The sequence below is a fragment of the Trichosurus vulpecula genome, chromosome 8 (genome assembly GCF_011100635.1).
Source record: "Trichosurus vulpecula isolate mTriVul1 chromosome 8, mTriVul1.pri, whole genome shotgun sequence".
Classification (NCBI taxonomy): Eukaryota; Metazoa; Chordata; class Mammalia; order Diprotodontia; family Phalangeridae; genus Trichosurus; species Trichosurus vulpecula.
This window is the reverse complement of record NC_050580.1, coordinates 196294582-196322496: the sequence shown is the minus strand read 5'-3', so window position 1 is coordinate 196322496 and position 27915 is coordinate 196294582. Positions and strand designations below refer to the sequence as shown.

Here is a 27915-nt window from a genome sequence, read left to right as displayed (position 1 = left end):
TCACTTTTCTGGGCATCTCTTTCATTTCATTGCTGTACTTGTTCTGCATTTTGATAATAAAGGAATTGGGATAGCTGCTCCCTTGGATCCCTTCCAGCTCTCAAATTCTGTGATTCCATGAACCAGGATCCTTCCTTTCAAAGCAGTGGTAAGACTAGGCTATAGAGTGGCCCTTCCCTTGGATTCTTCTTTTGCCCAGACCCTCTGGAGTTCAGACTAAGCCACTGACCTCACATCTCTTTTCTCCACATTCTAGTTGGTTTGGAGTTAGTTTGAGTAAGCTGGCACCTGGAACCCAAGTCCAGGTAGATAAAACTTAATATCTGTATGGCCTTGAGCAAGTCACGTAACCTCTGTGCCTCAGTTTCCTCCCCTGTAAAAATTTGAAGGATGGATTTGATGGCCTTTAAAGTACCTTCTAGCTGTAAAATCCAAGATCCAGAGAGAGAGAGAGAGACAGAGAGAGACAGAGACAGAGACAGAGAGACAGAGAGAGAGAAGGAAAAGGGAGAGGAAGAGAAGAAGAAAAAGAAGATGAGAGAGGATGGATAGGGATAATTGGATGGATAGAGAGAGAGAGAAGTGGAGAAATAGAGAGATAGATCTTTCTTTTGTTCTTTTGGTTAAATCCAATTCTTGGTTTCTCAGCTTTCTAGATTCTCCCCTCTCCTATAACTTAGCTTTTTCTTCCAACTCTCCATTCCACCCCATCTCCATTCTATCCATTCTACTTTCTCTGTGTGGTGAAATACCCTCTGCTCCAGCTTCTCCTCTTAAGCCCCATTGCCCAGCCTCCTTCTCTCTAATCTTCTGTCTCTGTGTGTCCATCAGGTGCCACTGGTGGCAATCATGGCCACAGGGGGTGGCCTGAGATCGATGACTGCCATGTATGGCCACCTGTTGGGGCTTCAGAAGCTGAACATCTTGAACTGTGCCACCTACATCACAGGCCTTTCTGGAGCAACTTGGTGAGGACTCAAGAGTCCCTGATGGGTTTAAGCCTTGGAGCAAAGCCTTAGAGTGTTTGGTCTTGAGGGGAGAGAGAGGGAGTCCCTTTGTTGGCCCCTGAAGGTAAAACATCACTTGCTGTTTCCACTCCCTTCTTTTGGGTCTGTGGCAATGACTGAATTGATTTCTAATATCACTGATGCCAAGCCATTGAACATTCAACAGGCATTAAATCCTGCTTCAGACACTTCCTCGTTGTGTAACATTGGGGTGACTTCACTTACCCTCCCTGTGCTTCAGTTTCCTCATCTATTAAATTAGGGGGGTTGACTCTATGGCCTCTAAGATCCTTTCTTGCTTTAATTCTATGATCCTACGATCTCATGGGTAATGCAGAGGCAGTGTGCGTAGTAGATGGGTGCTGCCCTCTGACTCAGGATGACCTGAGTTCACGTCACATATCTGGTACTATAGATACCGGGCAACCTCTCAATGCCTCAGGCATCTCTGTAAGTTGCAGAACAGTCATTGATTCACATTGGTAGAACAAGTTTCCTTGCCAGGAAGCTCTCCATAGGTCTGACCAAAATGACAACAACAAGAATATTGTGCTATGTAAGCCCTGAAGAAAATACAAAGTTTGAAAAAAAAAACCAACTGTTGTGTGTATGTGTGTGGAAAGCACATACGTATACACAATAGGTTATAAATCAAAATGGAATATCACAAGTTCATAAGGGGATTGCAAAGTGGCATGATGTGTCATGAGATAACTTTTAGATGTCGTGCTAAAGAAATTCATTCACTTCCCTCCTCCCTTAATTGTATCATGTTGACTGAGCCCAGAATGCAAAGGTGTGAGCAGTTTCTCATGCTCTGATCATTGCCCACCCTTCCACCCCCACACTCCTTTGCCTCACCAGTGCTTCTGCCATGTGCCAGGAGTGTGAGGAGAACAAGTGATTAAGAAGGCTGACCTGGAGTCAGGAAGATCTGGGCTCAGGGGTGACTTTAATACATACAGCCTATGGACCTTCACTTCATCTCTCAGTCATTTAGTCGTTCAGTACCACCCTGCCCCCCAGCATCTCCCTAAGACTCTAAGTTACAGATGAGTTGTAAATCTGCATCAGTATAAAAATTTCCATTTCATCCATTCACTCATGTATTCATTCAATGAGCATTTAATAGTAATATTTGCTAGCATTTATGTAGAGCTTTAAGATTCACAAACCATTTTACAAATATCTCATTTGATCTCACAGCAACCCTGGGAGACAGGTTATTATTATCCCTATTTTATATTATTACCCCCATTTTATAGATGAGAAAACTGAGGCATCAGAAGCTAAGTGACTTGCCCAAGGTCACATAGCTACTAAGAGTATGAGGCTGGATTTGAACTCAGGCCTTCTTAGACCCAGGTCTCTCATGCTATCCACTTTGCCTCTTTACTCCCAACTCTATATTATGCACAGTGGTAGGTGCCAGAGGTACAACTTCTACACAGGAAGTTGCCTTTACTAGTTCTTTCCCATGGTACCTTTGCTGATCTCCCCAACTGCTAGTGCCCTTTCTCCCAAGCTACCTTCAGTTTAACTACTGTATATTTATTCTTGTTTTATTTTCTTTGTATAAACCTATTTCTGTATTTGTTGTCTCCCCCATTAGAATGTAAGCTTCTTGAAAGTAGGATTTGCTTCATTCATTCAATTTGTATCCTCGGCACCTAGCTCAGTGCTTGGCACACAGTAAGCGCTTAATCAGTGCCTAGTGACTGATGGAGTGATTGAAGCCAATAAAATCATAGGTCCAGACTAAAAGAAGAAAATATTCAAGCATCTGTGCTGGGTATTGGGGATACTTTTTGCCTCTACCCTAAACAGATACTCTTAGGGCCTGAACCTTGCTATGCCAGAGCACCATATGAGGGACAGGGGACAAAAGCGACCTGTGCTGGGGACAAGTTCATTGTCTCACTGGTCTCTCTATAGGCATGGGATATGTGTGTGTGCGCTATCTATAGATTATAATATATTATACACATATAATATATATTAAACACATACATATATATACATGTATGTATCACAAATGTGTGTATATTTTTTCCAGTACTATCCCTCTTTTAATTATTTCCTATTTATCCTGTATATATTTGTTTGAATGTTGTCTCCCCATTAGATTGTAAACTTCTTGAGGGCAAGAGCTGTATTTTGCCTCTTTTTGTATTTTCAGCACTTAATGCAATGTCTGGCACATAGCAGATATTTAATAATGTTTATTGAATGACTAAAAAAAAAGGCAGTTCCTGCCTTCAAGGAGCTTATACTTTACTGAATCCTTTTAGGAGAGAAATAGCTATGGAAAGGGAACTTGGGAGGAGCTAATTATTCTAGTCACTTGCATAGTTATACATAAGCTACACATTTATGGGAGCTCAGACATATAAACAGAAGAGAAAATTGTTCTTTTTGATAATATGGATGAGAGAGGCAGCGACAGGCAAAGGGAGAACACTAGGGAAAACCTTCCCTATGCTAATCTTTTCTTCCCCATTGCTCATTGAAGCAGGCTTGCAAAATTTTAAGACAACAACAAAAACATCTTTCAGCTGCAGAGACTTTTGCCAGTCTACAAAATCAGTGATCCCCATCCCCTTGTCCCTGCCTACTTCTTGTCCCCTCACCCAGCCTACTTCTTGCGGAGCTGGGCTGGGATACAATTGTTCATGTGCCACTTAGGAAACAGAAACCTAGGGTTAATGTATTTGGAGTCAGAGGATGTGGGTTTGGATCCTTTGGGGAAATCACCTTTCTGGGCCCCATTTTCATCATTTATAAAAACAGAATTGGACTAGAGGGTCTCTGGTAAGCCTGTGAGCTAACTCCCTTCCCAGCCTAAACCCACTTGTACTTTGCATGTCTTATAACATTTGGATGCCTCTTCCCAGGACCATGTCCAACTTATACAAAGATGCTGACTGGTCCTCCAAAAACCTGGAGGAGGCCATCCGGGAGGCTCGAAGACATGCTGTCAAAAACAAGATCCCTTCACTCTACCCTGACCAACTCTGTTACTACAAGGAGGACCTGAAGCAAAGGAGTCAAGAAGGCTACAGAGTGACCTTCACAGACTTGTGGGGTTTATTGATCGAGTCTTTTTTGGGGGATGAGGTAGGTTCTCTGTTCCTCTTGGGTTACTCAGCTGACTTTGATTGTGTGAGCATCTTCTTCTGTATGAAGCCTTTCCTGATTCCCTCAACTGCTGGTGCCCTCCCTCCCAAGGTTCCTTAAATCTAACTACTTTGTGTATATATTTGTACTTATTCTCTTTATAGTTACTCTATATATGCTTATATAATAACAGCTAGTATTTATATAGTGGTTACAGTTTGCAAAATACATCTCATTTGATGCTTACAATCAGCCGGTGAGGGAGGTGCCCCATTGTGCAGATGAGAAAACTAAGGCTTAGAAAGGTTGAGTCACCCAGTGCCACACAAGTATCTGAGACAGGATTCGAAGCATTTAACTGAACAGTGGGGAGTAGGGGAGTAGGAACTTTGGGGATGGTGGGAGGAGTATGGGAGTGGTTTTTCCCTATATCACTGCCATTGTAATACAAGAGTCCCTTTCTACCGCAAATTCAGATAATAGACTAAAGTTTTTCTTGCTCAGTCACTCTACCTTGTAACATTTGGCTTGGTGGTTTCAAATTTTCTCCCTCATACAGGTACAACTAACGACTCGTCTAACTTGTGGATGAGTCACAGGAACGTATCTGCCGGTAAATCTATCCCCAATGTGCCAAATGTTTCCTCCCTAACCGTTTTTATCCTTACATAGTCAGGAGACCTTGATGGTCTGTGAGTATGTGGCCAGTAGTGGCCTGAAGAAAGTCAGCACTATTCAAATGAGGACCAGTCAGCATCTTTGTATAAGTTGGGCACGGTCTTGGGAAGAGGTATCCACATATTTCAGGGCTCCGGGCTTTCTCCTTGCAGATTGGGTCTTGGCCTCTGGGCCAATGCTGATCCATATGGCTATTTTGAGTTATAGTTCAGGTGATAACTAGATCGATCTGAATCAGCAGAAAGAGCTTCCTGACCTGGGAGTTCCCTATACCAATTAAACCACAGGTCCAGTGCCTCTTCCTGTCCCTACCCCTATGATGAAGAAAATGCAGCACCCAGAGTGATGAACATTAATACCTACATTCCCTCTCATCCACTGCAGAAAAAAAAATTGTTTATGTTATGTTTTTTAAAGTTTGACTGATGTAAACTGAAAGTCTTAAGTTTGGTCTGAAATTTGACATTTTAAGAAAACATAATAACTGACATTTATACAACATTTCGAGGTTTGCAAAGCACTTTCACATACTGATGCCCCAGAACAACCCTGCAAGGCAGGTATCTAAGGATTATTATTCTCATTTTATAGAAAAGGAAACTGAGTCCCAGGGAGGTTGCTTATGGCTATACAGCAAGTATACGTCAGAGGTGGGATTTCTTCTCAGGTCTTCCTAACTCTGGTACTACCCATCTTACCATGTTTCCTCTTAATATTTGAGTAACGTTTGGGGCAGCTAGGTGGTGCAGTGAGTAGAGCACCGAGCCTGGAGTCAAGAGGACCTGAGTTCAAATTTGACCTCAGACACTTGACACATGTACTAGCTGTGTGACCTTGGGCAAGTTACTTAACCCCTATTGTCTTGCCAAAAAAAAAGTAACATTTATATAATGCTTACCACGTGCCAGGCACTGTGCTAAGCCCTTTACAAATATTATCTCATCTGGTCCTCACAATAATTCTGGGAGGTAGGTGCTAGTATTATTCCCATTTTTACAGATGAGGAAACTGAGGCAAACAGAAGTCCTTTTTTTATAGTGGTTACAATTTACCAAATACTTTACATATGTTATCTCATTTGACTCTTACAACCATCCTGTGAGGTAGGTGCCTGTAAGAGCAAGCACCCTGCCATACCTGGGATAGCCTGCTAACACAGGTTCTTTCATCTGCTTTTCTAGGAAAGATGGTTCAAAAGGGGGTTAACAATCCTGCTTTCAATTACATTCACTAGTTCAGGGGAAGGGTCAATACCTTGAATGTCAGAGAAAATACAAGCAGAGAAATTAGACCAACAGACAGGGCTCTGACTGCCTGGATCAAAGCAATATTACTATACACTTTACATACACCACTGGATGGAGAGAGCCTTTACAACTGAGAAGTAGGGGGTCTGAACATACAACTACTCTGAGTCTTGACCAGAGCCTCAAAAGATCCTTCTCATAAGGGAGCCCCCAAAGTAAAACCTCACATCAGAGTATATATACACTTTTGGCTAATAGGCTCAGAGCCAGAAGGCATCACAACCCTCAGTGACTCAGTGCCTAATTAGTTCAGTACCAAAAGGTGTGAAAGTCTTCCTACAAGCAGGCCTCCCCTAAGCAAGCTTCCCTTAATGGGCTCCACCTGAGGCCTATTAATGGGCAGGGAAGATCTTATACCCCATTAACCTTACAGTGCTCCATTGTACAGGTGAGAAAACTGAGGTTTAGAAAGGACAAGTAAGTTATCCAGTGTCGTACAACTATTAAGTATCTTTGGAAAATCTGAAGCATTTAACTCAACAGTATGTGTGTGTGTGTGTGTGTGTGTGTGTGTGTGTGTGTATGAGACTTGTTGTTCACTGTCACTCACTGGTAGGTATCAGACCAGATTTGAATTCAGGTCTTCCTGATTCCAGGTGTTCTAGCCACGGCACTACCTAGTCGCCTGATTCTTAAGAAAGAACATTTCTTTCCCTTAATGAATGACAATTTTAATTTTCTTTTAAAATGAAAAATAAATCCCTCAATACATTGTCATATAGTCCAACAAAAGAAATCCCCACGTTGTCCATGTCTGAAAATGTACACATAAAGAACATCTCTAAGCCCATTTATTTTTTTTGTTTGTTTGTTTGTTTTTGGAGACCATTGTGGGTAAGTGACTTGCCCAGGTTCAAATTTGAACTCAGGTCCTCCTAACTCTAGGGACTGTGTTCTATCCACTGCACCACCTAGCTGCCTGATCCACTGGTTTTCATAAGGCTATGGTCATCCCTTGAATATAGCCCATTCTGTTGGGTCTACACCCAGCCTGATGTTTCTACATCTGTTTTGTTTGTGCAATTGACCAAATCCTGGTATTCAAAGATTGGGATTCAACAAAGTAAAATTCTCAGCACCAGGCTATTAGGACATTAATCTGACAGGTCAGTAGAGACAGATAAAATCGGAGCGTCTTGATAAATGTTTAACAACCAGCTCTCTAAAAAGGCACAATAGGCTTTTTAAGTTAGCCTGCATTGTCAACATTTTCTTTATTGCTTTCTTAAATCTAGACAAGTCAGCAAAACAATAAATCAAGCCCTGATTTGTAGCTTTTGCAATATCTGAAATATAAATGCTCACACTGAAAATTTTAATTTTGGCTCTCAACACTTGACTCTTTTTGTTGTTGTTGTTGAGGCAATTGGGATTAAGTGACTTGCTCCGAGTCACACAAGCCAGTAAGCGTCTGAGGCCAGATTTGAACTCAGGTCTGTCCTGACTCTAGGACCAGTGCTCTATCCACTGTACCACCTAGCTGCCCCCTCTATTACATTCCTACATAAAAGTGACTACTAGGCAGGCTTTCCTCCCAGAGAGTAAGGGATGATGTTGCACACAAAAACAGTTTGGTTGTGCCAATGGGAGGAAAGACTGCTGGGAGGCTGTCCTACTTTTCTAACTGAGCCTGAACCCAAATCAGTGCTGGCCCCTAGAGAGCATGCAGAACCATGTCTATTGTGGAGCAATCAGGACTTTGCTTCAGGTTGCTGGACATCTGAAGGCTGGTCTTCCTCGCCCTTGAGATCCTCCCACAGCTCACTACAGTCCCTGCATTCACAGTATAATAACCTGTACTACCTAGCCTAAAATCAGACTCCCTAGAAATTTCCTGGCTATGTGATCCTGAGTGAGTCCTTTAGCCTCTCTCTCTATGTCTCAGTTTCCCCAAATGCAAAAGTAGGGTATTGGATCTGACAGCCTTGACTTTGATCCTATGATCCACCAACAGCCTTGAGATGTCTCAATGTCTCTGTCTCTCCCCTCATGAGATATATCCCTTCTTTGAGCCTCGTTCCAAAGAAGATTTCTCTCTGATCCCCTCACCCATGCTCCAGATGTAAGCCCATCGCTTCTCCTTTGATTCCTTTTTTTCTCTAAACAGAGATACGAAGGGAAGTTGTCATGGCAAAAAGAAGCTGTGTGCCAGGGCCAGAATCCCCTCCCGATCTACCTCACCATCAATGTGAAGGATGATGTAAGCAACAAGGATTTCAGAGGTAATTCCAGCATCCCTTGGACAGTTAACAGACTTAAATCTGGTGGAGCCAACCTGAGATTGCAGGTGCATTTCCTGCCCCTACCCCAACATTCCTAAGAGACCCCCACCATCCTTCTTATTTATCTCCACAACAAAGATTAAATAAAATACAACTTTCCTGGTCCTCAGTTTCCTTCATCTGTAAAATAGAGGAGGGAGTAAGGTTGGACTAAATGACCTCTTCCCACTCTAGATCTATGACTCTATGAAACCTTTCTTTATTTTCCCAAAGCTTAATCAATTAATTAAGCATGTTAATTTGCTCTCCTCCCAGCTCTCATGACTCTCCTGCCCTGCTGGAATCATCTTTCACTTTCCCAGCTTTGAATGACATAGAACAGAAAGAATACAACCTCTGCCAGAGGAAAGAATTCTATATGTTCTTTACTGTCTAGGGGGCAGCACTCTTCCCTTTGCAGATTCCCAGGGAGAATCCGGTTTCCCATTTTCAGTCTCATTTTATTAGACTGTGGGTTGTAACTTTCTCTGGGCTATTTTGCTCATTGTCTTCAGTGTCAGTGACACTGAATGAGAAAAAGGCAAGTGGGGGGGGGGGGGTCTGGGTCATTTTCTGTTTTTGAGCAGATACTGCCCTCTCCTGCCCTTTGTTGGAATTGCAATTTCTTCATTCCTCCAGTATTCTTGATGGTGTCGGCTTAAAACAGTGGCTCTTAACCTGGGGGAACATGGATAGATTTCAGGGGTGATCTTTGAACTTGCATGGAGAAAAATATATATTTTTATTTTCACTAACTTCTAACTAACTGAAATTTAGCATTTCCTTAAGAATGAATGTAAGCAACAAAGTACAGTAGTGTTAGCAGGATCTGTGACTTTAATAGTAACAATAGTTAGCATTTATGTAGCACAAAACGAAAGCACAAATTCTATATATTCATCTTCTTTTTTTTTTGGAGGCAACCGAGGTTAAGTGACTTGCCCAGGGCCACACAGCTAGTGTGTGTGTCTGAAGCTATACATTCTTCATTGTCTAGGGGGCAGGACTTTAGATAACATTTGTATATTATCTCATTCAATCCTCACAACAACCCCTTGAGGTTGATTATTTACTATTACTACCCCCATCTTTGTCATCAATAGAAATCACAGATATTTTCGCATTGCATTTCAGTTGTTACAGATATCTCAAAATATCATTTATGCCGATTGCTACTTTGAAATTAAAGTGTTTATTAGACCCCAAAATAAGTATATTATTTTATCACAAATTTGTTTCTTTAATGCTTTGATGTCTGTATTTCTATATCATTGGTTGCCTTTATAAATGTAAATAAAATCTGGCCTCAGATTCTAACTAGCTGTGTAGCTCCAGGCAAGTTACTTAATCCCAATTGCAAGGAAGAAAGAAAGGAAGAAAGGAAGGAAGGGAGGAAGGAAGGAAGGAAGGAAGAAAGAAAGAAAGAAAGAAAGAAAGAAAGAAAGAAAGAAAGAAAGAAAGAAAGAAGAAAAAAGGAGGAAAGAAGGGAAGAAAGAAACAAAGAAATAAAGAAAGGGAAAGAAAGGAAGAAAGGAAGGAAGGAAGGAAAGAAGGAAGAAAAAAGAAAGAAAGAAGAAAAGAAAAAGAAAGGAGAGAGAGAGAAAGGAAGAGAAAGGAAGAAACAAAGAAAAAATAAAATAAAATTGGATTGTAAATGTAAATAAAAATTTATACATTTAAAATACAATTCTGAGAAGGAGTCCATAGGCTTCCCCAGGCTGACAGAATCAATCAGGCAGTGAATAAACATTTATTAAGTGCCTGGTATGTGTCAGGCACTGTGCTAAGTGTTGTGGAAGGAACTGTGCTAAGGGGATGAAGAGAAAAGAAAAAGACATCCCTGAAGGAGCTCACTCTCTAATGGGGAGACAGCATGTAAAGAACCATGAACAAACAAGATACGTAAAGAATTAATTGGGGATCAACAATTTAAGGGAAGGTATTAGAATTAAGGATTTTTACAGAAGGGGGGGGATTTTTGGTGGGACTTGAAGGAAGCCAGGGAAGCCAGAAGGTGGAGGTGAAGACGAAGAGTGTTCCACAAGAAAGATTAAGAAGCCCTGACTCAGAGAGAGCAAAGAGGGCTGTGCTAACAGTTTCTTTTTTTTTTTTTAATGATTTTTTTTTTTTTGCAATTGGGGTTAAGTAACTTGCCCAGGGTCACACAGCTAGTACATGTCTGAAGTCTGATTTGAACTCAGGTTCTTTTGATTCTAGCTGTCCCAGTGGTTTCTCTTCTTAACACTATTGCCTTCTCAATAGTCCTAACTTGAAGCTCTCCTTTGGGGCCCTCTGAACAGAAATGATTCCTCACTCCTTTTCTTTTGCTGTTTTATATGCAGAATGGGTGGAGTTCACCCCCTACGAAGTGGGATTCCAGAAATATGGAGCCTTCGTACCCACGGAACATTTTGGCTCCGAGTTCTACATGGGACGATTGATGAAGAAGATCCCGGAGTCCCGGCTATGTTACTTGCTAGGTGACTTTTTATCCTGGGACGTCTCTTTGGCTAGGCTCCCAATGTGTTGGCTATGGAGTCAGCAGTCTTGGGTTCAAATCCCTCTCTGACTTAGTATCTGTGTGACCTTGGTTAACCTCTCTGGGCCTCAGGTTTTCCTCATCTGTAAAACAGAGTTGGGCTGGGTTGCCTATGAGTTTTCTCATAGCTTTAAATCTGTGATCCTATGATTTTTGTCATCCTGGATGCTCCATTGGTTCTAGGTCACATCACCAACTTGGGCTGCAGTTTCTCTATCTATAAATGAGAGGTTTTGGCTTGGGGCAGCCAGGTGACACAGTGGATAGAGCACCAGGCCTTGAGTCAGGAAGACCTAAGTTCAAATCTGACCTCAGACACTTACTAGATATATGACCCTGGGCAAGTCACTTAATCCTGTTTGCCTAAGTTTCCTCATCTGTAAAATGAGAAAGAAAGGGCAAACCATTTCAGTATCTTTTCCAAGAAAACCCCAAATGAGGTCACCAAGAGTAAGATATGACTCAAAAATAACTAGACAGCAACAACTTGGTTCAGGAATGTTCTGGACTCAGCTCTAACCAATCCATTGCTAAATTTTCAGTGTGAATGTTTGCGCCTCGGAAATCAGCAAATGTTACAAATCAGCACTTGATTTACTGTTTTGTTGATTCTCTAGACCAGGGGTGGGGAACCTGCGGCCTCAAGGCCACATATTTTCCTCTAGGTCCTCAAGTGTGGCCCTTTGACTGAATTCCAACTTCACAGAACAAATCCTTTTATTAAGGAAATTGGTTCTGTGAAGTTTGGATTCAAAGGGCCTCACTTGAGGACCTAGAAGGCCAGAGGATTTGTTCTGTGAAGTCTGGATTTAATTAAAGGGCTACACTTGAGGACCCACAGGGCCAGAGGATTTGTTCTGTGAAGTTTGGATTCAATTAAAGGGCTGCACTTGAGGACCTAGAGGGTCACGTGTGGCCTCGAGGCTGTAGGTTCCCTACTCCTGCTCTACATTTAAGAACATAATGGGGAAAATGTTGATAATGCTAATTAAACTTAAAATTGTATCCTGCAAATATTTTTTCCCCAGAGAGCCAAGCACACTGTTTCTCAGGCTCATTGACCCTAAGGTCCCCTCTTCTAGCTTTAAATATATGATTCTGTGGTCTTGGATTTAAGTGGAAGAAGTCTGAGAAGATTGGGGGTTGGAATGATAGTCACTTTATCAATTTGTTCCTTCAATGGTTCCCTACATCTTGTAGGTGTACAATAAATGTTTGATGAGTGATAAAAGATCAAAGAATTATCAAATCATAGATTTAGAGCAAGAAATGACCTGTGTAATCGTCTAGTTGAATTCCCTTATTTTATTTGTAGGGAGACTAGAGAGGTTTTATGCTGGCCAGAATGTATGTATACAAGTAAGGAAACTGAAGCCCACGGAAATTACATGCAGCAAATGGCAGAGTTGAGTTTAAATCATCAATCATTTTCCTTATGTAGAAGCCAGGCTGGCATAGGGGGCAGGGGCTGTCAGGGACTTGCCTTAGTTCGCTCTTTTGTATTTAATAGGGATCAGGCAGGGATTTAGCCCTCCTCTTTCCTCTGCCCCTGCCTTCCCCTCTCCTCTGGAGAATTTAATGGATGCAGACAGTAGCTCTGGGAGCTATTGGGGAAAGAGGAAAGAAAAGAAAGAAGGAAGGAAGGAAGGAAGGAAGGAAGGAAGGAAGGAAGGAGGGAGGGGGGAAGGAAGGAAGGGAGGGAGGAAGGAAGGGAGGGAGGGAGGGAGGAAGGAAGGGAGGGAGGGAGGAAGAGAGGAAGGAAGGAAGGAAGGAAGGAAGGAAGGAGGGAAAGAAGGAAGGAAGGGAGGGAGGGAGGAAGTGAGGGAGGGAGGAAGGAAGGAAGGAAGAAAGAAGGAAGGGAGGGAGGAAGAAAGGAAGGAAGAAAGAAGGAAGGAGAGGGAGGGAGGGAAGGAGGAAGGGAGGGAGGGGGAGGAAGGAAGGAAGGGAGGAAGAAAGGAAGGAAGAAAGAAGGAAGGAAGGAGAGGGAGGGAGGGAAAGAAGAAGGAAAGAAAGAAGAAAGGAAGGAAGAAAAGAAGGAAGGGAGGGAGGAAGAAAGGAAGGAAGAAAGAAGGAAGGAGAGGGAGGGAGGGAAGGAGGAAGGGAGGGAGGGGGAGGAAGGAAGGAAGGGAGGAAGAAAGGAAGGAAGAAAGAAGGAAGGAAGGAGAGGGAGGGAGGGAAAGAAGAAGGAAGGAAAGAAGAAAGGAAGGAAGAAAAGAAGGAAGGAAGGAAGGGAGGAAGGAAGAAAGGAAGGAAGAAAGAAGGGAGGAGAGGGAGGGAGGGAGGAAGGAAGGAAGGAAGGAAGGGAGGGAGGGAAGAAGGAAAGAAGAAAGAGAAGAGGGGAGATACAAGCATTTATTAAGCACCTACTATATGCTAGGCACTGTGCTAAGTGCTTTACAAATATTATCTCATTTGATCCTGACAACAACCCTGTGAGGTAGGTGCTATTATTACCCCCATTTTACAGTTGAGGAAACTGAGGCAGCCAGAATTGAAGTGACTTGCCCGAGATCACACGGCTGGTAAGTATCTGAGGCCAGATCTGAACCATTGGAAGGACCTCGTGTTTGCTGAGAAGCTCACTGTTGCCTCTTCTACCCCCAGGCCTGTGGAGCAGCATCTTCTCCCTGAACATGCTTGATGCCTGGAATCTGTCCCACAGTTCAGAGGAATTTTTCCACAGATGGACAAGAGACAAAACGCGTGATATTGGTGGGTACTAGTTGGCTTCTCCTTGCAGAGGGGATTTAGATACTAACCCCATGCCTGAACTACAACACAACTCTCTGAGAGGCTGGGGCAGCTAAGGAAGGAGATGCCAGTTTGGAACAATAGAACGGGAAGGTAGGACGAGCTTACGTAGGGATGGTGAGGCCCATGACTTGTCTGGAGTGGAGGGTGATTGCTTTGGAGAAAGGGGAAGGGAAAAGAGGGATGAGGCCAGCAAGAGTGGTATGAAGAGGATTTGCTATACGGCAGTAGTAAAACGAACACTGAATTTAGAGTCAGAAGACCCAGGCTTGAATTCTAACTTCATTCATTCAACAAACATTTATTGAGCATCCAGCCAGTTGTTAAATCAGCAGACACTACAAATCAAGCCTTGATTTATTGTTGCTGATTCTCTAGACTTAAGAGAGTGATGGAGAAAACACTAATGCAGATTAAACTTAAGGTGTGTCATGAGTTTTCAGAGCTCGTTGTTAAACATTTACCAGCATGCCCCTGGGAATAAAGCTAGAAAGTACTGAAGGGAAGGTAACCAGGATGGTAAAGAGTCTTGAATTGATGCTTTCTGAGGATAAATTGAAGAAACTGGGTATATTTAATTTCACTTGTGAAGCGAATGCTCAGTAAAATGAAATTTTAAAAGAACTTATTTATTTACATGTTTTCTCTCCCATTTAGAATGTGAGCTCCTTGAGAGCAGGGACTATCTTTGCCTTTCTTGATATACCCAGGGCTTAGCACCATATCCAGCACAGAACAAACACTTAAAAATGCTTGTTGGGGGCAGCTAGGTGGCGCAGTGAGTAGAGCACCGGCCCTGGATTCAGGAGGACCAGAGTTCAAATGTGACCTCAGACACTTGACACATTTATTAGCTGTTTGACCTTGGGCAAGTCACTTAACCCCAATTGCCCTGCCTTCCCCCCTCAAAAAAAATGCTTGTTGATTGATTGATTTGAAAACACGAAGACTTGAGAGGACGTGACAACTAGCACTGAGTATTTGAAAGGTTGTCTTGTAGAGGAGATCAGACTTGCCCTTCTTGGCCCCAGATTAAAAAACAGGAAATCTACAAAGAGGCAGTTGTTGGTTTAACATAGGGTGAAAACCTACTGATAACTGGAGTTGTCCCAAAGCAGAATGGGCTTCTTCCTCATTGGAGCTCTTCAAGCAGAGACAAGATGACCACTTGTTTGGATACCAGGAGAATTATTTGGAGGGCGTGGGTTGGACAAGAGGGTTACTGAGATCTCTCCTGAGTCTAAAATTCTGTGATTCTGTGGTCCTGTGAATCTGAGATGGAATGTCATGTATGGAGAACAGCAAGTGGATAGTTGGTCTGGCCCTAATAAAGGGAAGAGTGTTTCTTAAGCCAGGTGCAAAGGTAACCTGGAGCTAGATTATGACGGGCATTCAGTATAAGCTCTGCTGCTTACCATCTGTGTGACTTTGGGCTAATCACATAACCTATGACCTTTGTCTCCTGTAAGATGGAGATAATAATACTTGCATTGCCCAGCTCATGGAATTGTTGGGAGGCAAAGCACTTTGTGAAATGCTTATAAATGTGTGTCTAGTATCATTCTTCCACTGAATGCCTGCTCTAACCCCCGGGTCCTTGAAAGCTCTTCCAGGGGAGCACGATCTCTGAGAGGTTCTACCATTCTGGATAGGTGTTAAGGAGGGGAGGATGAGCTTCAAATGGAATTGTGTTTCTATTGTCTGAGTACCTGCTCAGCTAGGTGGAGAGAGGCTCGTTAAAACAGGGGCAGCCAGGTGGTGCACCGGCTCTGGAGTCAGGAGGACCTGAGTTCAAATCTGACCTCAGACACTTGACACACTACCTGTATGACCTTGGGCAAGTCACTTAACCCCAATTGCCTTGCCTTCCCCCCTCCAAACAAAAAGTATAAATAAAAAATAAAAAAAAAATATCTGGCAGTCAGGATCATAGGACCTAGATTTAGAGCTGGAAAGAATTGCAAAAGTCATCTAATCCAAACCCCTCATTTTACAGATGAGGAAACTGAGACCTGTAGAGGTTAAACGACTTGCCCAAGGTCACACAGGTGGTAAGGAGCTGAGCCAGGATCTAAACCAAGATCCCTTGATTCCAAATCCATGCCATTCTGTTTCCATTCTCTCCCTCCTTATTTTTTTTCAAATACCAAAACTCATGAAAGCTGACTGCCTGAGGCTCAAAAAACTTTTATCTGTATCAATGGAGGGAAAGCGTGTAATGATGAAATCACAGATGCTTGAGTTTAGACAAATAACAAGCAATTGAAGGAACTGGAGATGGTTAGTTTGGAGAAGAAAAGGCTCAGGGAAATGTGAAAGTTGTCTTCAAATATTTGAAGGTCCATCCTATAGAAGAGACACTATGCTCTTTCTGTTGACCCCCAGAGGGAAGACTCAGGATCTAAGCATGATCTATGCGTGCAAGAGATTAATGTCAGGAAAAGAAAAGGACTAACCAGACCTGTTTAGAAGGAGATTGGACTGTTTTGAGGAACTGTGGAGTCTTCAAGTAGAGGCCAGATGATCACCTATCACATATGAGAGTAGGGATCATTCCATTCTTCATTTTTATATCCCTATTACCTAGCACAGTGCCTGGCACACAGTAGGGGATTAATGAATGCTTGTTGACTAATCAATAATTATGGTAAGGGTTCCTTTTCAGGTATGGGTTGGGTTAGATGGCCATCAAGGTCCTTTCCTAGTCTAAATTCTGTGGCTTTGTCACCTACCTGTAGGGGTACCCGCAAAAGATAACTTGAGTACTATTCTATTATCTCCTGCTCCCACCTGTAGGCCAGCCTAGGTTGGAAATACAGGGGCTTTGGTTGGGTGCAACAAGGCTTCCAGATGAGGGGGAAAGGGAGGAGCAGGGAGCAGGGACATTCCAAAGGAACCTCGCCAAAGGGTAAGGGTAGAGCAGAATTTGAAGCAGCCAAAGGCACAGGTTTGTGAACTGGAAACGTCAAACAGTAGTGGTGTATTAAAGAAAATCCAAAGTCAGTGGCCAGGCCTGCTGATTGAGAAGCTGAATGTGTTTGAGAAGGTAATAATATCCAGAGAGAAGGCTGGGTTGAAAGCAGGAGCACAATTTGGTGGGAGCTGGGGAGGGAGTGGGAGGTGAAATCCAAGGTCCTGAAATTCTGTAGTTAGTCATTTTCAGACAATAAGCATTAATTAAGCACCTACTGTATGCCAGGCACTATGGTTGATGAGGAAAATTCCAGTTCTCTATACTTCCCATTCCTCTCTCCATTGTTAAACCTGAAAATTTGGTTGAAGGAAACAACAGAGCTAGGTGATAGAAAAATCCATGTTGTTTATTATTTTTCCCTTAAAGCATAGCAGAGCTAGCTTACTTGTACGTACAAGGAGTCAGAGTATAAACTCTGGCTGCCTGAACAAAGCAATGAGAAAACTTATATACGTTATTTTACCAGAGCTAGCAAGCCTGTATGACCTCATTTTTATGACCCCCATGTATGTTTAACCATGATACAAGAAGAGGATTTTCCTTAATGGAATAGATTGTAAATACAACAAATTAGATAGTTGTCAAAGTGTCAATTGGATTTGCAACCCCAGGATCTCTGTGTTTAATTGGCCATTAACATTCCACAACATAGTCTATGCCCATAAAATATTAAGATAAGGAAAAGTCACATAATTCAAGATAGTGTCTGGGGTCAAGGTTTTCACCCTTAATGGCCATGGACAGAGCAAGGAATACTCCATCTGGGTTTTGTTGATATAAGATAGAGATATCTCTGAGCTTACTCAGAGAACAAAGAGACTGTTAGGATCAGGCTTTTCTTTTGGTTAAGTAGTTCAGGCCCTGAGTCTTATTGAAATTACAAAAATGATATAAAATAGTATAATATTTTCCACATTTCCTCCTTTTGGTCAAAGGTAAGCTGAAAGCTTCACCTGAAGACCAATTAAGGTGTGGAAAAACCTCTATCTTCCTCAGGGGTAAAGTTGTAAAAATCCTTATCTAGGTGGATTCAGGTTTTTTTTTTTCTCTTTCTATGTTTGGACATCCCCAGAGATGCACAGTAATTATAAACTACTTGTAAACAAGCAGGGGGAGCAAGTTGCAAGGGGTATCAGTAGGGAGCATAATGGGGAAACTAGAACACCTAAGTAAAATAAGCTAAAGATACCAAAGGTACAAGTAAACAGTCTTGGGAACGCAAGGGACTCAGAAAGGGAAAGAGCAGTTCTTCGTTCAGGTTCTGGTCCGGGCTCTTGGGAAGGTTGCCTGCGTCTGATGCTGTCCCCTTCAGGCTCTTTAAAACCGGAGGGCAAGGTGTCCTATGGGCTCAGATGTCCACTCAGGAGCACAGGCAATCATCAGATGTGATAGAAGGATCAAGGAGTCCATATCCACAAGTTGGCAGCTGTAGAAGTAATCAGATCTGACAGGAGCTCCCAGAACACATTAGATAACCAAGAAAACTTAAACATGAACCATACAAAGTAATGCAATCATTATTAACAATGTTGAACATCATAAACTTCCTTGTATCCCAGTAACACAGTACATATAGCATCATAAACTTTTAGTCATGCCATGTCTCTTTGATGGCATTTACAAAATAATCCACAAACCATTCTTAACAAAACTAAAAATATTTCTGATTTAATTCTAGCAATTAATTGCACAATTTGTATACAAAGTAACTTTAAATCCAAGTTAAGTATTTCCAATGTCCATTTAAAGCAACAAAATTTTTTTTCAGATGCCTGATTGTAGTTATCTGGTTCCTAGATAGTAAAAAAGAGTTCTGCTTCTCTGGTTCAGATCTAGAAATCCTCAGACAGTTCTAACTTAATATAACTTAAATCACTTAAATTTGGCTCTCCTTCTTTTAACTTCAGAGTATTTCAGTTCATATTATCGTCTACTGTTTCTAACCTTACCTAAATTTTGTACCTGGTATAAGAGTCCTTTGAAATATAAAGGTCCAACCATAAATTGAACTCATCTTCCTTTTAAAATCATCAGACAGATACCTTAATAAAGGAGATATAATTTCACTTGTACTATCTCATACAATTTTCTTGTACAAAAATCCACATTTAAGATCTTACTACCAAAACACACTAATTAACTTGAATTTCCATGACTGATAAATTTTGGAGCCAATCATACACATCTGTATATAATTCTTAGAGGAATCAATTTGGTCCTATTGCCTTTTCCTCTCAAAATTTGCTATCCTGTTTAATTAGACATTTATCACATTACATCTTTGTCTTATTACTGTGTCTAATCATTTCCTCCTTTTGGAGGATGTTATCTCTATATCCTTCTGATCTTTATTTGGTCATGAACATAGGTTAAAATTGTAAGCTATTCATTCCTGTATCCTATTATAATAACTCAGAGATATTCCAATATTCATCTATTACCTAATAGATTTAGCATTGTGCTTACAAAACTTCCTGATAATATAAGTCTGCTATGAAAGAAACGAGGGACTATGTCATATATCTTAACAGAAGGAAATAACTTCCTTAGCTCTGTTTGATTCCAGGCATGAGTCATATCTGTTAGCCAATCATATAGCCATTAGATGCTGAAAGCAGGGCTTAGGAGTAATCAGGTGGGGATTTTCCTTTTCAGAAAGGAAATAGCAGAACTGGGAAATAGAGTCAGGAAGATCCTACCTAGGTTGTGTCCAAGGTCGTCTTCAAGACTTTTTTCCAGGCATAGACATCCACCTTTAAGAATTCTCAGTCTGTAATGCCTGCCATTCCACTACGGGCTTCATGTGACCTATACCTGTAATCAGAGCTTAAAACAATATTAAATTGTAGTCCCATAATATCTTAAATAGCAAATAAATATCCTTCACATGAGACTGCCCAAATTTCATTGAGCTAATAATTAACAAGTCAAGCTACATAACATTTCCAGCTTCTAAATACTTCCTCACACTCTTTTCCAACTTGCTAAAACCATCTGAAACTATCATTCTCAGGACAGGGGAGGCTTAGCTAACTCCCATTTGTCCCCTAACTTTCTCATCTGCCTTTCGTATCCCCTCAAGCTTTTGCTTACCTTTCCAATCTTTCAAACCCATTATTCAGCCTTCATTTCAGCCATAAGACAAAACAACTCATAAGTTAGTACTTTTTACTGACATAACTGTGTATACTGGAATCCCATTCCAGTTTGCTTAAACAAACAAAAGAGGTTAATGACTGACCTCACAAGTTGATGGATTGTCCCTGTTAACTCATTCTGGAGGGAAAAAAGGAACACTTCAGGAATTGAGTCTTATACACATTGTTAAGCTCTAACTCTCGCTTAAAATCACAAAAACATTTTCCAAAATACTTCTAGAATTGCTTACCTAAACTGAAGATGTCTCTGATTTAGTCACAGTAATTAATTACACTATTTGCCTCAATACCCAATTGCTCTTATATCACTTCACAACATCCAAGAACTCTATCTCACATGAATACAATACAACTTTAAAATCCCAGTCTTAGTCCACGGGATAATGATTCAACCCTACATCATAAAACTTCTCTTCCCTTTCTAATTATTCTCATTAACACTTTAGAAACCATATTATCTTTCATTTGACTATACAAGAGTACCAATATAACCAGTCATTTGATTAAAACAACAAGATTTTACATATTTGCATTTATCCAATTTCCCATTTTTCAAAAACAACTTCTTTCGCAATGGTAACAGATTCTGGCAGATAACTTCCTTTTTGTCACTACCTGCTTATTTCTGATTAAAGAGATCTGCCACATCATCTCCCCCTGAGGATGGGTTCTTTCCCATCAGATGGCAAGCTTCACTAATAAGAACTGTATCCTTAAGACCCACATCCTCCTCGAAACCCGGTCTTATCCTAAAAACATCACCTTTGCTGACTTTAAAAAGCCAGGTTTTTTTTTTTTTTTTAGGCTTCTGACCCCTACTGTTCTTTCTTTCAGTAAAAACTCAAATCCCAGTAATTGTTGCCCCTCCCCTTTCCTTCCCTTCTGACAGGTGGGCTAAGGTGAATCTTCTTATCTAAACTAAGGGCGGGGAGGAGTAAGGAATTCAGACTGTCGTTTCCAACCTCCTTACTCAAAAAAGAACCTTGAATAAGACATTGAATGGGCGCTTCTATAGATAAGCATTAATTCTAATAAGGTTCTCACCCAGAAACTCCGAGAACTCACAAGAGGTTTGAACTGCAACCAATTGGCTTACAGGTGGAAATTCAGCAGGCCTTCTAAAATTATACAAAAAGATTTTATAGAACATTTTCCCAAAGTTCTTTCCTTAAAGCAAATTAATCCTTAAATGCTGGAATTCATTAACTAAGTTGGTACCAAATGTCCTCATTCTCAAATATTGCCCAGAATTCCTAGATATTACAAATTCCTTAGTCAAAAAGTGTTATAATGTGAGGACACTTAGTTTCTATAAATTACATACCCAATTAATTAGCCTTATCACAATAATAACTTTTACCAGGACTTTAAAAACTTTTTCCATAAGAATTCCTCTACACAGAAAACCATACAAGATTGATAAGAATTCATGACTAGATGGTTTCAAAAGTTCTTGTTTCAGTTAATAACCTCAATTTCTTAATTAACTACGATTCTTAATCTAACAACATCCAGTTTATAAGAGAAATTATTCTCTAACAGCACAGGTAATGCGATGTTAACCAATTTGTATGTAATAACTAACTTAGAAATAAGTATACCACAAGCAATTTTCATGTATCTAAGACTTGAAACAGATTCCAATTAATTACCAATCTAGTGATCATAACTGAGTTGGATAAGCAAATCAAATCTGATTCCTAACCACTGGTGGTAACATTTTAATTTCTAAGGCCCAATACTCTTAGCATTGTAAAAGATTACCACATTTTTCAATATTGCTGATACATCTGTTTGTCAAATTACGCAATTTAGAAATGTAACAGCGCCCTAAACATAATTATGCATTTTAAAACTTGAAACAACCCATTTATCAGTTAGGTGAACATATTCCTAAATCTCCTTGCACAGAGAATCTTTCATCTCATCATTTGAAACTATAACTTTAAATCCCCAGATATATTCTCATAATAGAAAACTTTTTCACCCAGAAAGTCTGTTCTTATGGTTAAATATCAGTATTATTAATTATTTACTTGTTATAACCACATATAACAGTTCCAAATTTTATCACATCCCTTTGAAAACCCAATTCACATATATCAAAATCAGATTAAAATTGCTATAATATCATTTCTTACCACACAATGGTCTTCTCAAATTCCACAATCTAAGAGAATTTTGGGAACACAATGCAAGTTTAGAAATACAGAAACAATAATTTTCAGATGACATCTATTGCATTTCCAGATTTCCACATATAGAAATTATTCAGCTTATTACTTTTGGTATTTAAAAACCACTTCAAAAGTTAACAATTACATTAAATCAGAGAGAGATAATAATAATGTTGTATCTAACATATACCAGACTTTATGTTAAGCATTTTAAAATCATTACCATTTTGATCCCGTAACAACCGTCATTATTACTTTCCCTTTAAAACTCAGGAAACAGGTCAAACAGAGATTAAAATACAGTTTTGCAACTGGAACACAGAAGCGTAAAGTTACCTAGAGAAGTTACCTAGAGCAGAAGCTAGTATCCCAGTGGTGACAATTCTGGGAGGCAGAAAGTCCAAATCCATCTACCTCACCCTTCCCCCACAACTGCAAAAGTTACTGAGCCTAGGGCAGTTTGCAGCTGCTGGGGACAGAGTGGGCAGAATGCATAGGACCTGGTGACAATTCCAAACTTTGCCAACAAGGATGGGCTACAAAGGTACCCAGGGGCACAGGACTGTCAGAATACTGTCAGTCTGTGAATTTCTGTCCTTCTCCTCCTTTTGCCAGGTGGGGAAAGGTGATTTAAGTTTTCCCTACAGTTCTCCTGCATTCTCTTCTCCTAATCTGATCTGGGAGGAGAGAGGTTTGTTTTAGCTGCTCTAACTTTTACTGCAGCTCTGGCTTGGTCAGAGACAGGACAATGGTGAAAGATCTCAATGATTGTAACTCAAGTAAACTTCATCTAAGTGATCAGCAAGAGTGAGCTCCTGGGGGGATTTTACAGTCTCAGGAGTTCTGTCCCAAAATTCCAACTAACCAATTTCCAAACTTTTAATGAATAATCAATCCCAGAATATGCTAAAATGTTTCAGCTCTATTTTTTTTCTCCAAGTTCGGCTGGCCAGGCCAAACATTGAAAAAGGAAATAGAGTCTCTGTTTCCCTAACTGCAGCCTTAGAATTCTCTGGCTACCTGCGTTTCAGATTTTACACGGTATAGACATTTCACGGCACACGCTCTCACACAGACAGTTAACAGACAATTAACAAAACAAATACAGACTGAGCTCAGAGTTTAAACAACAGAGAATTAGAAGCTTTCATGAGTTAGCTATTAGCACCCCTATGGTCTTTGGGGAAGCCTTGGCGTTCCTGATTTTTCTGACTCTCCATATCCTATCCCTTAGGAAGGGGGAAAGGGAAAATGGAGGAGGACTAGGACAGGTAAAGGAAGGCAAGGAGTAAGGATAAAATGCATTTATCCTCCCCATAATCAGAGCCTTCAAGGGAAGGAAGCAGGAATAGGGCAGAAGGCAAAAACAGAGCCCTTAAGGGAAACGGGGAAAGGGGCGGGGAGGGAAGAGAGAGAGGAGGCAATGGTAGCAGAACAGAGTTACCTCTCTCAGGATCAGAACCCTTCCTGGGAGGCAGAAGGGGAGGGAAAAAGCAAAGTGCAGTTTTTCTCCCCAGGACCAGAGCCTCCAAGCGAAGGAAGAGAGGGAGTGGAGGAACAGTTGGACTTCTAATTCTAGTTTTTGACTGATCCATAGTTAATTTTCTAGATCAATCAGTGTTTCCAGGGGATCTATGTGCGTTTGACCGCAGATCTGTGTTTTACCACAGATTTGATCCCTGCCCCCAGAGCTAGCTTAAAGGGAATTTCCAGACTTCAACCAATTTTGTGGGAGTTCTTTTTGGAAGCTGGGAAGAGAGACAACTTACCCCACCTTGTCAAGGCCAAAATTCCAGGAAAAATTAATCCCATGGCGCCCAAAAGCATTGGCAAGGTTGGGCTGTGTTGTCCCGTTTCCATCATTTCCATCCGAGTCACGGCACCATAACTGTTAAACCTGAAAATTTGGTTGAAGGAAACAACAGAGCTAGGTGATAGAAAAATCCATGTTGTTTATTATTTTTCCCTTAAAGCATAGCAGAGCTAGCTTACTTGTACGTACAAGGAGTCAGAGTATAAACTCTGGCTGCCTGAACAAAGCAATGAGAAAACTTACATACGTTATTTTACCAGAGCTAGCAAGCCTGTATGACCTCATTTTTATGACCCCCATGTATGTTTAACCATGATACAAGAAGAGGATTTTCCTTAATGGAATAGATTGTAAATACAACAAATTAGATAGTTGTCAAAGTGTCAATTGGATTTGCAACCCCAGGATCTCTGTGTTTAATTGGCCATTAACATTCCACAACATAGTCTATGCCCATAAAATATTAAGATAAGGAAAAGTCACATAATTCAAGATAGTGTCTGGGGTCAAGGTTTTCACCCTTAATGGCCATGGACAGAGCAAGGAATACTCCATCTGGGTTTTGTTGATATAAGATAGAGATATCTCTGAGCTTACTCAGAGAACAAAGAGACTGTTAGGATCAGGCTTTTCTTTTGGTTAAGTAGTTCAGGCCCTGAGTCTTATTGAAATTACAAAAATGATATAAAATAGTATAATATTTTCCACACCATGTTGACTGTGTATCACAAACCTCTACCCTCCAACTTCTGAATTCCTTGTGGCAGGAGAGTACTGGCTGTTACTGTCTTACACACACCTGGAGGAATTCATGAACCTTTCTTTTGGAATCTCTTTTCTTTGAGCCTTTCTCCCTTCCCTCTATCTCTCCTGTCCTCTATTCGTGGTCCAGTGGCCTCTTCCTTATACTATGCCTCTGTCCCTAATCCTGTTGCCTTGGGTTCTTTCTACCTCAAGCCTGGGGCATAGAATGTAAGCTACTTAAGTGGAAAGACAGCTCTTTGTCAATCAATAACAACAGCCAACACTTATATAGCACTTGTGGTTTGCAAAGCACTTTACAATTACTGTCTCACCACAAATCTCCTCATCTCTGCCTCTTGGGATTCCTAGCTTTTGTCGGTAATAAATTCGAGCACTGCCATGAAGTTTTTCTCCCCATTGCCCAAATTACCTTGTATTTATCGGGTGTGGTGTTGTTCAGTCACTCACGTTCAACTCTTCATGACCGCATTTGGGGTTTTCTTGGCAAAGATACTAGAGTGGTTCGCCTTTTCCTTCTCCAGATCACTTTACAGATGAGGAAACTGAGGCAAACATGGTTAAGTGACTTGCCTAGATGATGTCTTCAGGTTCCAACTCATTATGTGGAGAAATTCTAGTTTCCTCAGCCTGCTTCCTCTCCCCTCTATTCTTTCAGAGGATGAACCTTTATTGCCTGAAATCCCCGAGTGTGATGCAAACATCCTGGAGACGACAGTGGTGTTACCTGCCACAAAATTATCTAATGCTCTACGGGAGGTCCTCACCTACCGAGCCTTTGTGTCTCAGTTCCACAACTTCATCCGGGGCCTGCAGCTTCGCACAGACTACCTACAAAATAGCCAGTTTGCCACCTGGAGAGGTGAGTCTGGTTCTAGGACATCCCTGTTTTTGCCTGTATCCATTTGGAAGAAACGCAAGTGGCTTTTTAGTTTGCCTTGTAGGTGGACAAAAATCCCCAAATTTGATTGGCCTTCAAGTGTTTGGTTTGGTTTGGATTGGTTTTTGTCTGAGCTGTAAAATTTCCCTCCTTGTCCCTCAGTTCAGTGGTATCAAGAAAAGTAGTGGGTCCAAAAGCAAGCAATCAAATACTCAATAAATCAACAAGTGTTTTTAAAGTCCCTACTATGTGCCAGGCAGAGAGAGACAGAGACAGAGAGAGATAGAGAGGGAGACAGGGAAAGAAGAGAGGAGAGGAGAGAAGGAAGAACGAGAGAGAGACAGAGACAAAGAGAGACAGACAGACAGAGAGAGAGAGAGACAGAGACAGGATGGGGGGGAGAAAGAGAGACAGAGTGAAAGAGGGATACAGAGAGACAGAGAGGGGGAAAGAGAGAGAGACAGATAGAGAGAGCAAGAGAGAGAGACAGAGACAGAGAGAAATAGAGAGGGAGACAGGGAAAGAAGAGAAGAAGAGAGGAGAGGAAAGAAGGAAGAACGAGAGAGAGAGAGAGAAAGGGAGACAGAGAGACAGAAAGACAGAGAGCAAAAGACAGACAGACAGAGACAGAGACACACAGAGAGATAAAGGGAGACAGAGAAAGGGATAGAGATTACCCCCTGCTTTCTAAATCCTTACCTTCTTGGTACAATGGAAAGAACCTCCTCTCTGGAGTCAGACCCCGCCTCTGACTATTACTACCTATGTGACCTCGGTCCAGTAAGAAGGAAAGGGAAAGGGAATCCCCATTTACATCGTACCTACTATGTGTCAGGCGTGATACTAAGCACTTTTAACAAAATATCATTTGAGTTGATCCTTGCAACAACACTTTTAGGTAGATGCTATTATTATCCTTTATTATCCTCATCTCACAGCTGAGGAAATTGAGGAACACAGAGGTGAGGTGACTTGCCCAAGGTCACACAGTCAGCAAATGTCTGAAGTCAGATTTGAGTTCAGGTCTTACTCATTCCAGGCCACTTCACCACCAGCTATCTTTAACAATTACTACCAGTGTGATGTTGATTCAGTTGCTTCATTTCCTTGGCCCTCAGTTTCTTCTTCTGTAAAAGGAGGGCTTGATCTCTGAGGTCTCTTCCGACTCTAGATTTATAATCTTTGAGGGCATGCACCAATGAGCACAAAGCGACAATAACCCAAATTGTGCATCCTCTCCTCATCTCATCCTGGCTTCCTTCAAGGCTTGGATCAAATTTCACCTTCTGGAAGGGCCCCTTTCCTGCTCCTTCTTCCCACCTCACCCCCCAGCGCCTTCCCTCTGAGATCACTTACCATTTACACTATATGTGCAGTGTATTTACACTTGTATTATACTGCTAGCTGTTTACGCATTGCCTCTCTTCCATTAAAGTTTAAGCTCCCTGAAGACAAGGATCGTGTTTTTGCCTTTCTTTGTATCCTGGTGCTTTAATACCACCCTTGATACGTAACAGGCATTTTATAAATACTTGTTGTAGATATTAGAGAAGAGGAACAAGGCTTTGAGTATGACTCAATTTAAAAAAAAAATCCATTTGTATTTTGAACACTAAATAGAATGTGTGTGTGTACGCATGAGTGTGTACATATATGTATGTCTGTATGTATGTATGTATTAGAAAAGAGAATTGTCCATGAAAATGCTCATCTCTATGATGTATGGTTTGATTTTCTTTTAGAGTATATCAGACCAATCTAAGCTGTCCTGCCTGTATAATTTTCTTCCTAGACTTCCTTTGGTTCTTTTCTCTCCATTTAAAAAAAAAGAGAGAGGGGCAGCTAGGTGGTGCAGTGAGTAGAACTCAGGCCCTGAAGTCAGGAGGACCTGAGTTCAAATCCAGCCTCAGGCACTTGACACATGTACTAGCTTTGTGACCTTGGGCAAGTCACTTAATCCCAATTGCCCTGTCAAAAAAAAAAAAGCAAAAAAAAAAAGGAGAGAGAGATCCTCAAAGACCCACTTTTCTTTCTTTCATCTCTCTCTCCTTTCCTTTTTCCATTCTTTCTTTCCTACTGTCTTTCTCCCTCTTTTCTACTCTCTTTCCTTTTTTATTTTTTCTTCCTTTCTTCCTTCCTTTCTTTCCTTATCGTCTCCCCTTGCCCTCCCACCCACCCCCCTTGGGAAGAGAAAAAAGAAAGCCTTTGTATATGCTTCTCCATTTTCACCAACTTCTTATTTTGCTGCATTCTGATTGCTTTGTGAGCCTGTCCCAATAATTTCGATCAACAAGTACTTACTGAACCAAGATGTACAGCCACATGCTTGGCCTGGAGCCAGAGGCAGCTCCATAAATTTGTGAGGGCTGTGTTCAGCCCTTGCCTTTCACTAAGATCTAAAGGGATGATATAACCGCCCATACCGTGGAAGAACAACCAAAATCCCTAAGAGAATGTGATCTTTCAGTGACCCCAGGCAGCAAGGGATCCC

At 41.3% G+C, this 27915-nt stretch overlaps 1 protein-coding gene across 2 annotated transcripts in view; it reads left to right on the top strand.

Annotated features, from left to right (window-relative positions):
* Positions 1–27915, top strand: part of PLA2G4E (phospholipase A2 group IVE) — a 144051-nt gene that overhangs the window by 108502 nt on the left and 7634 nt on the right. For both annotated transcript variants that reach the window (XM_036736285.1, XM_036736286.1), the window contains exons 12-17: positions 832–968; positions 3902–4124; positions 8217–8331; positions 10713–10850; positions 13514–13621; positions 25203–25406. In XM_036736285.1, coding sequence (XP_036592180.1) covers positions 832–968; positions 3902–4124; positions 8217–8331; positions 10713–10850; positions 13514–13621; positions 25203–25406 — 925 coding nt within the window. The remainder of the gene's footprint in view (positions 1–831; positions 969–3901; positions 4125–8216; positions 8332–10712; positions 10851–13513; positions 13622–25202; positions 25407–27915) is intronic.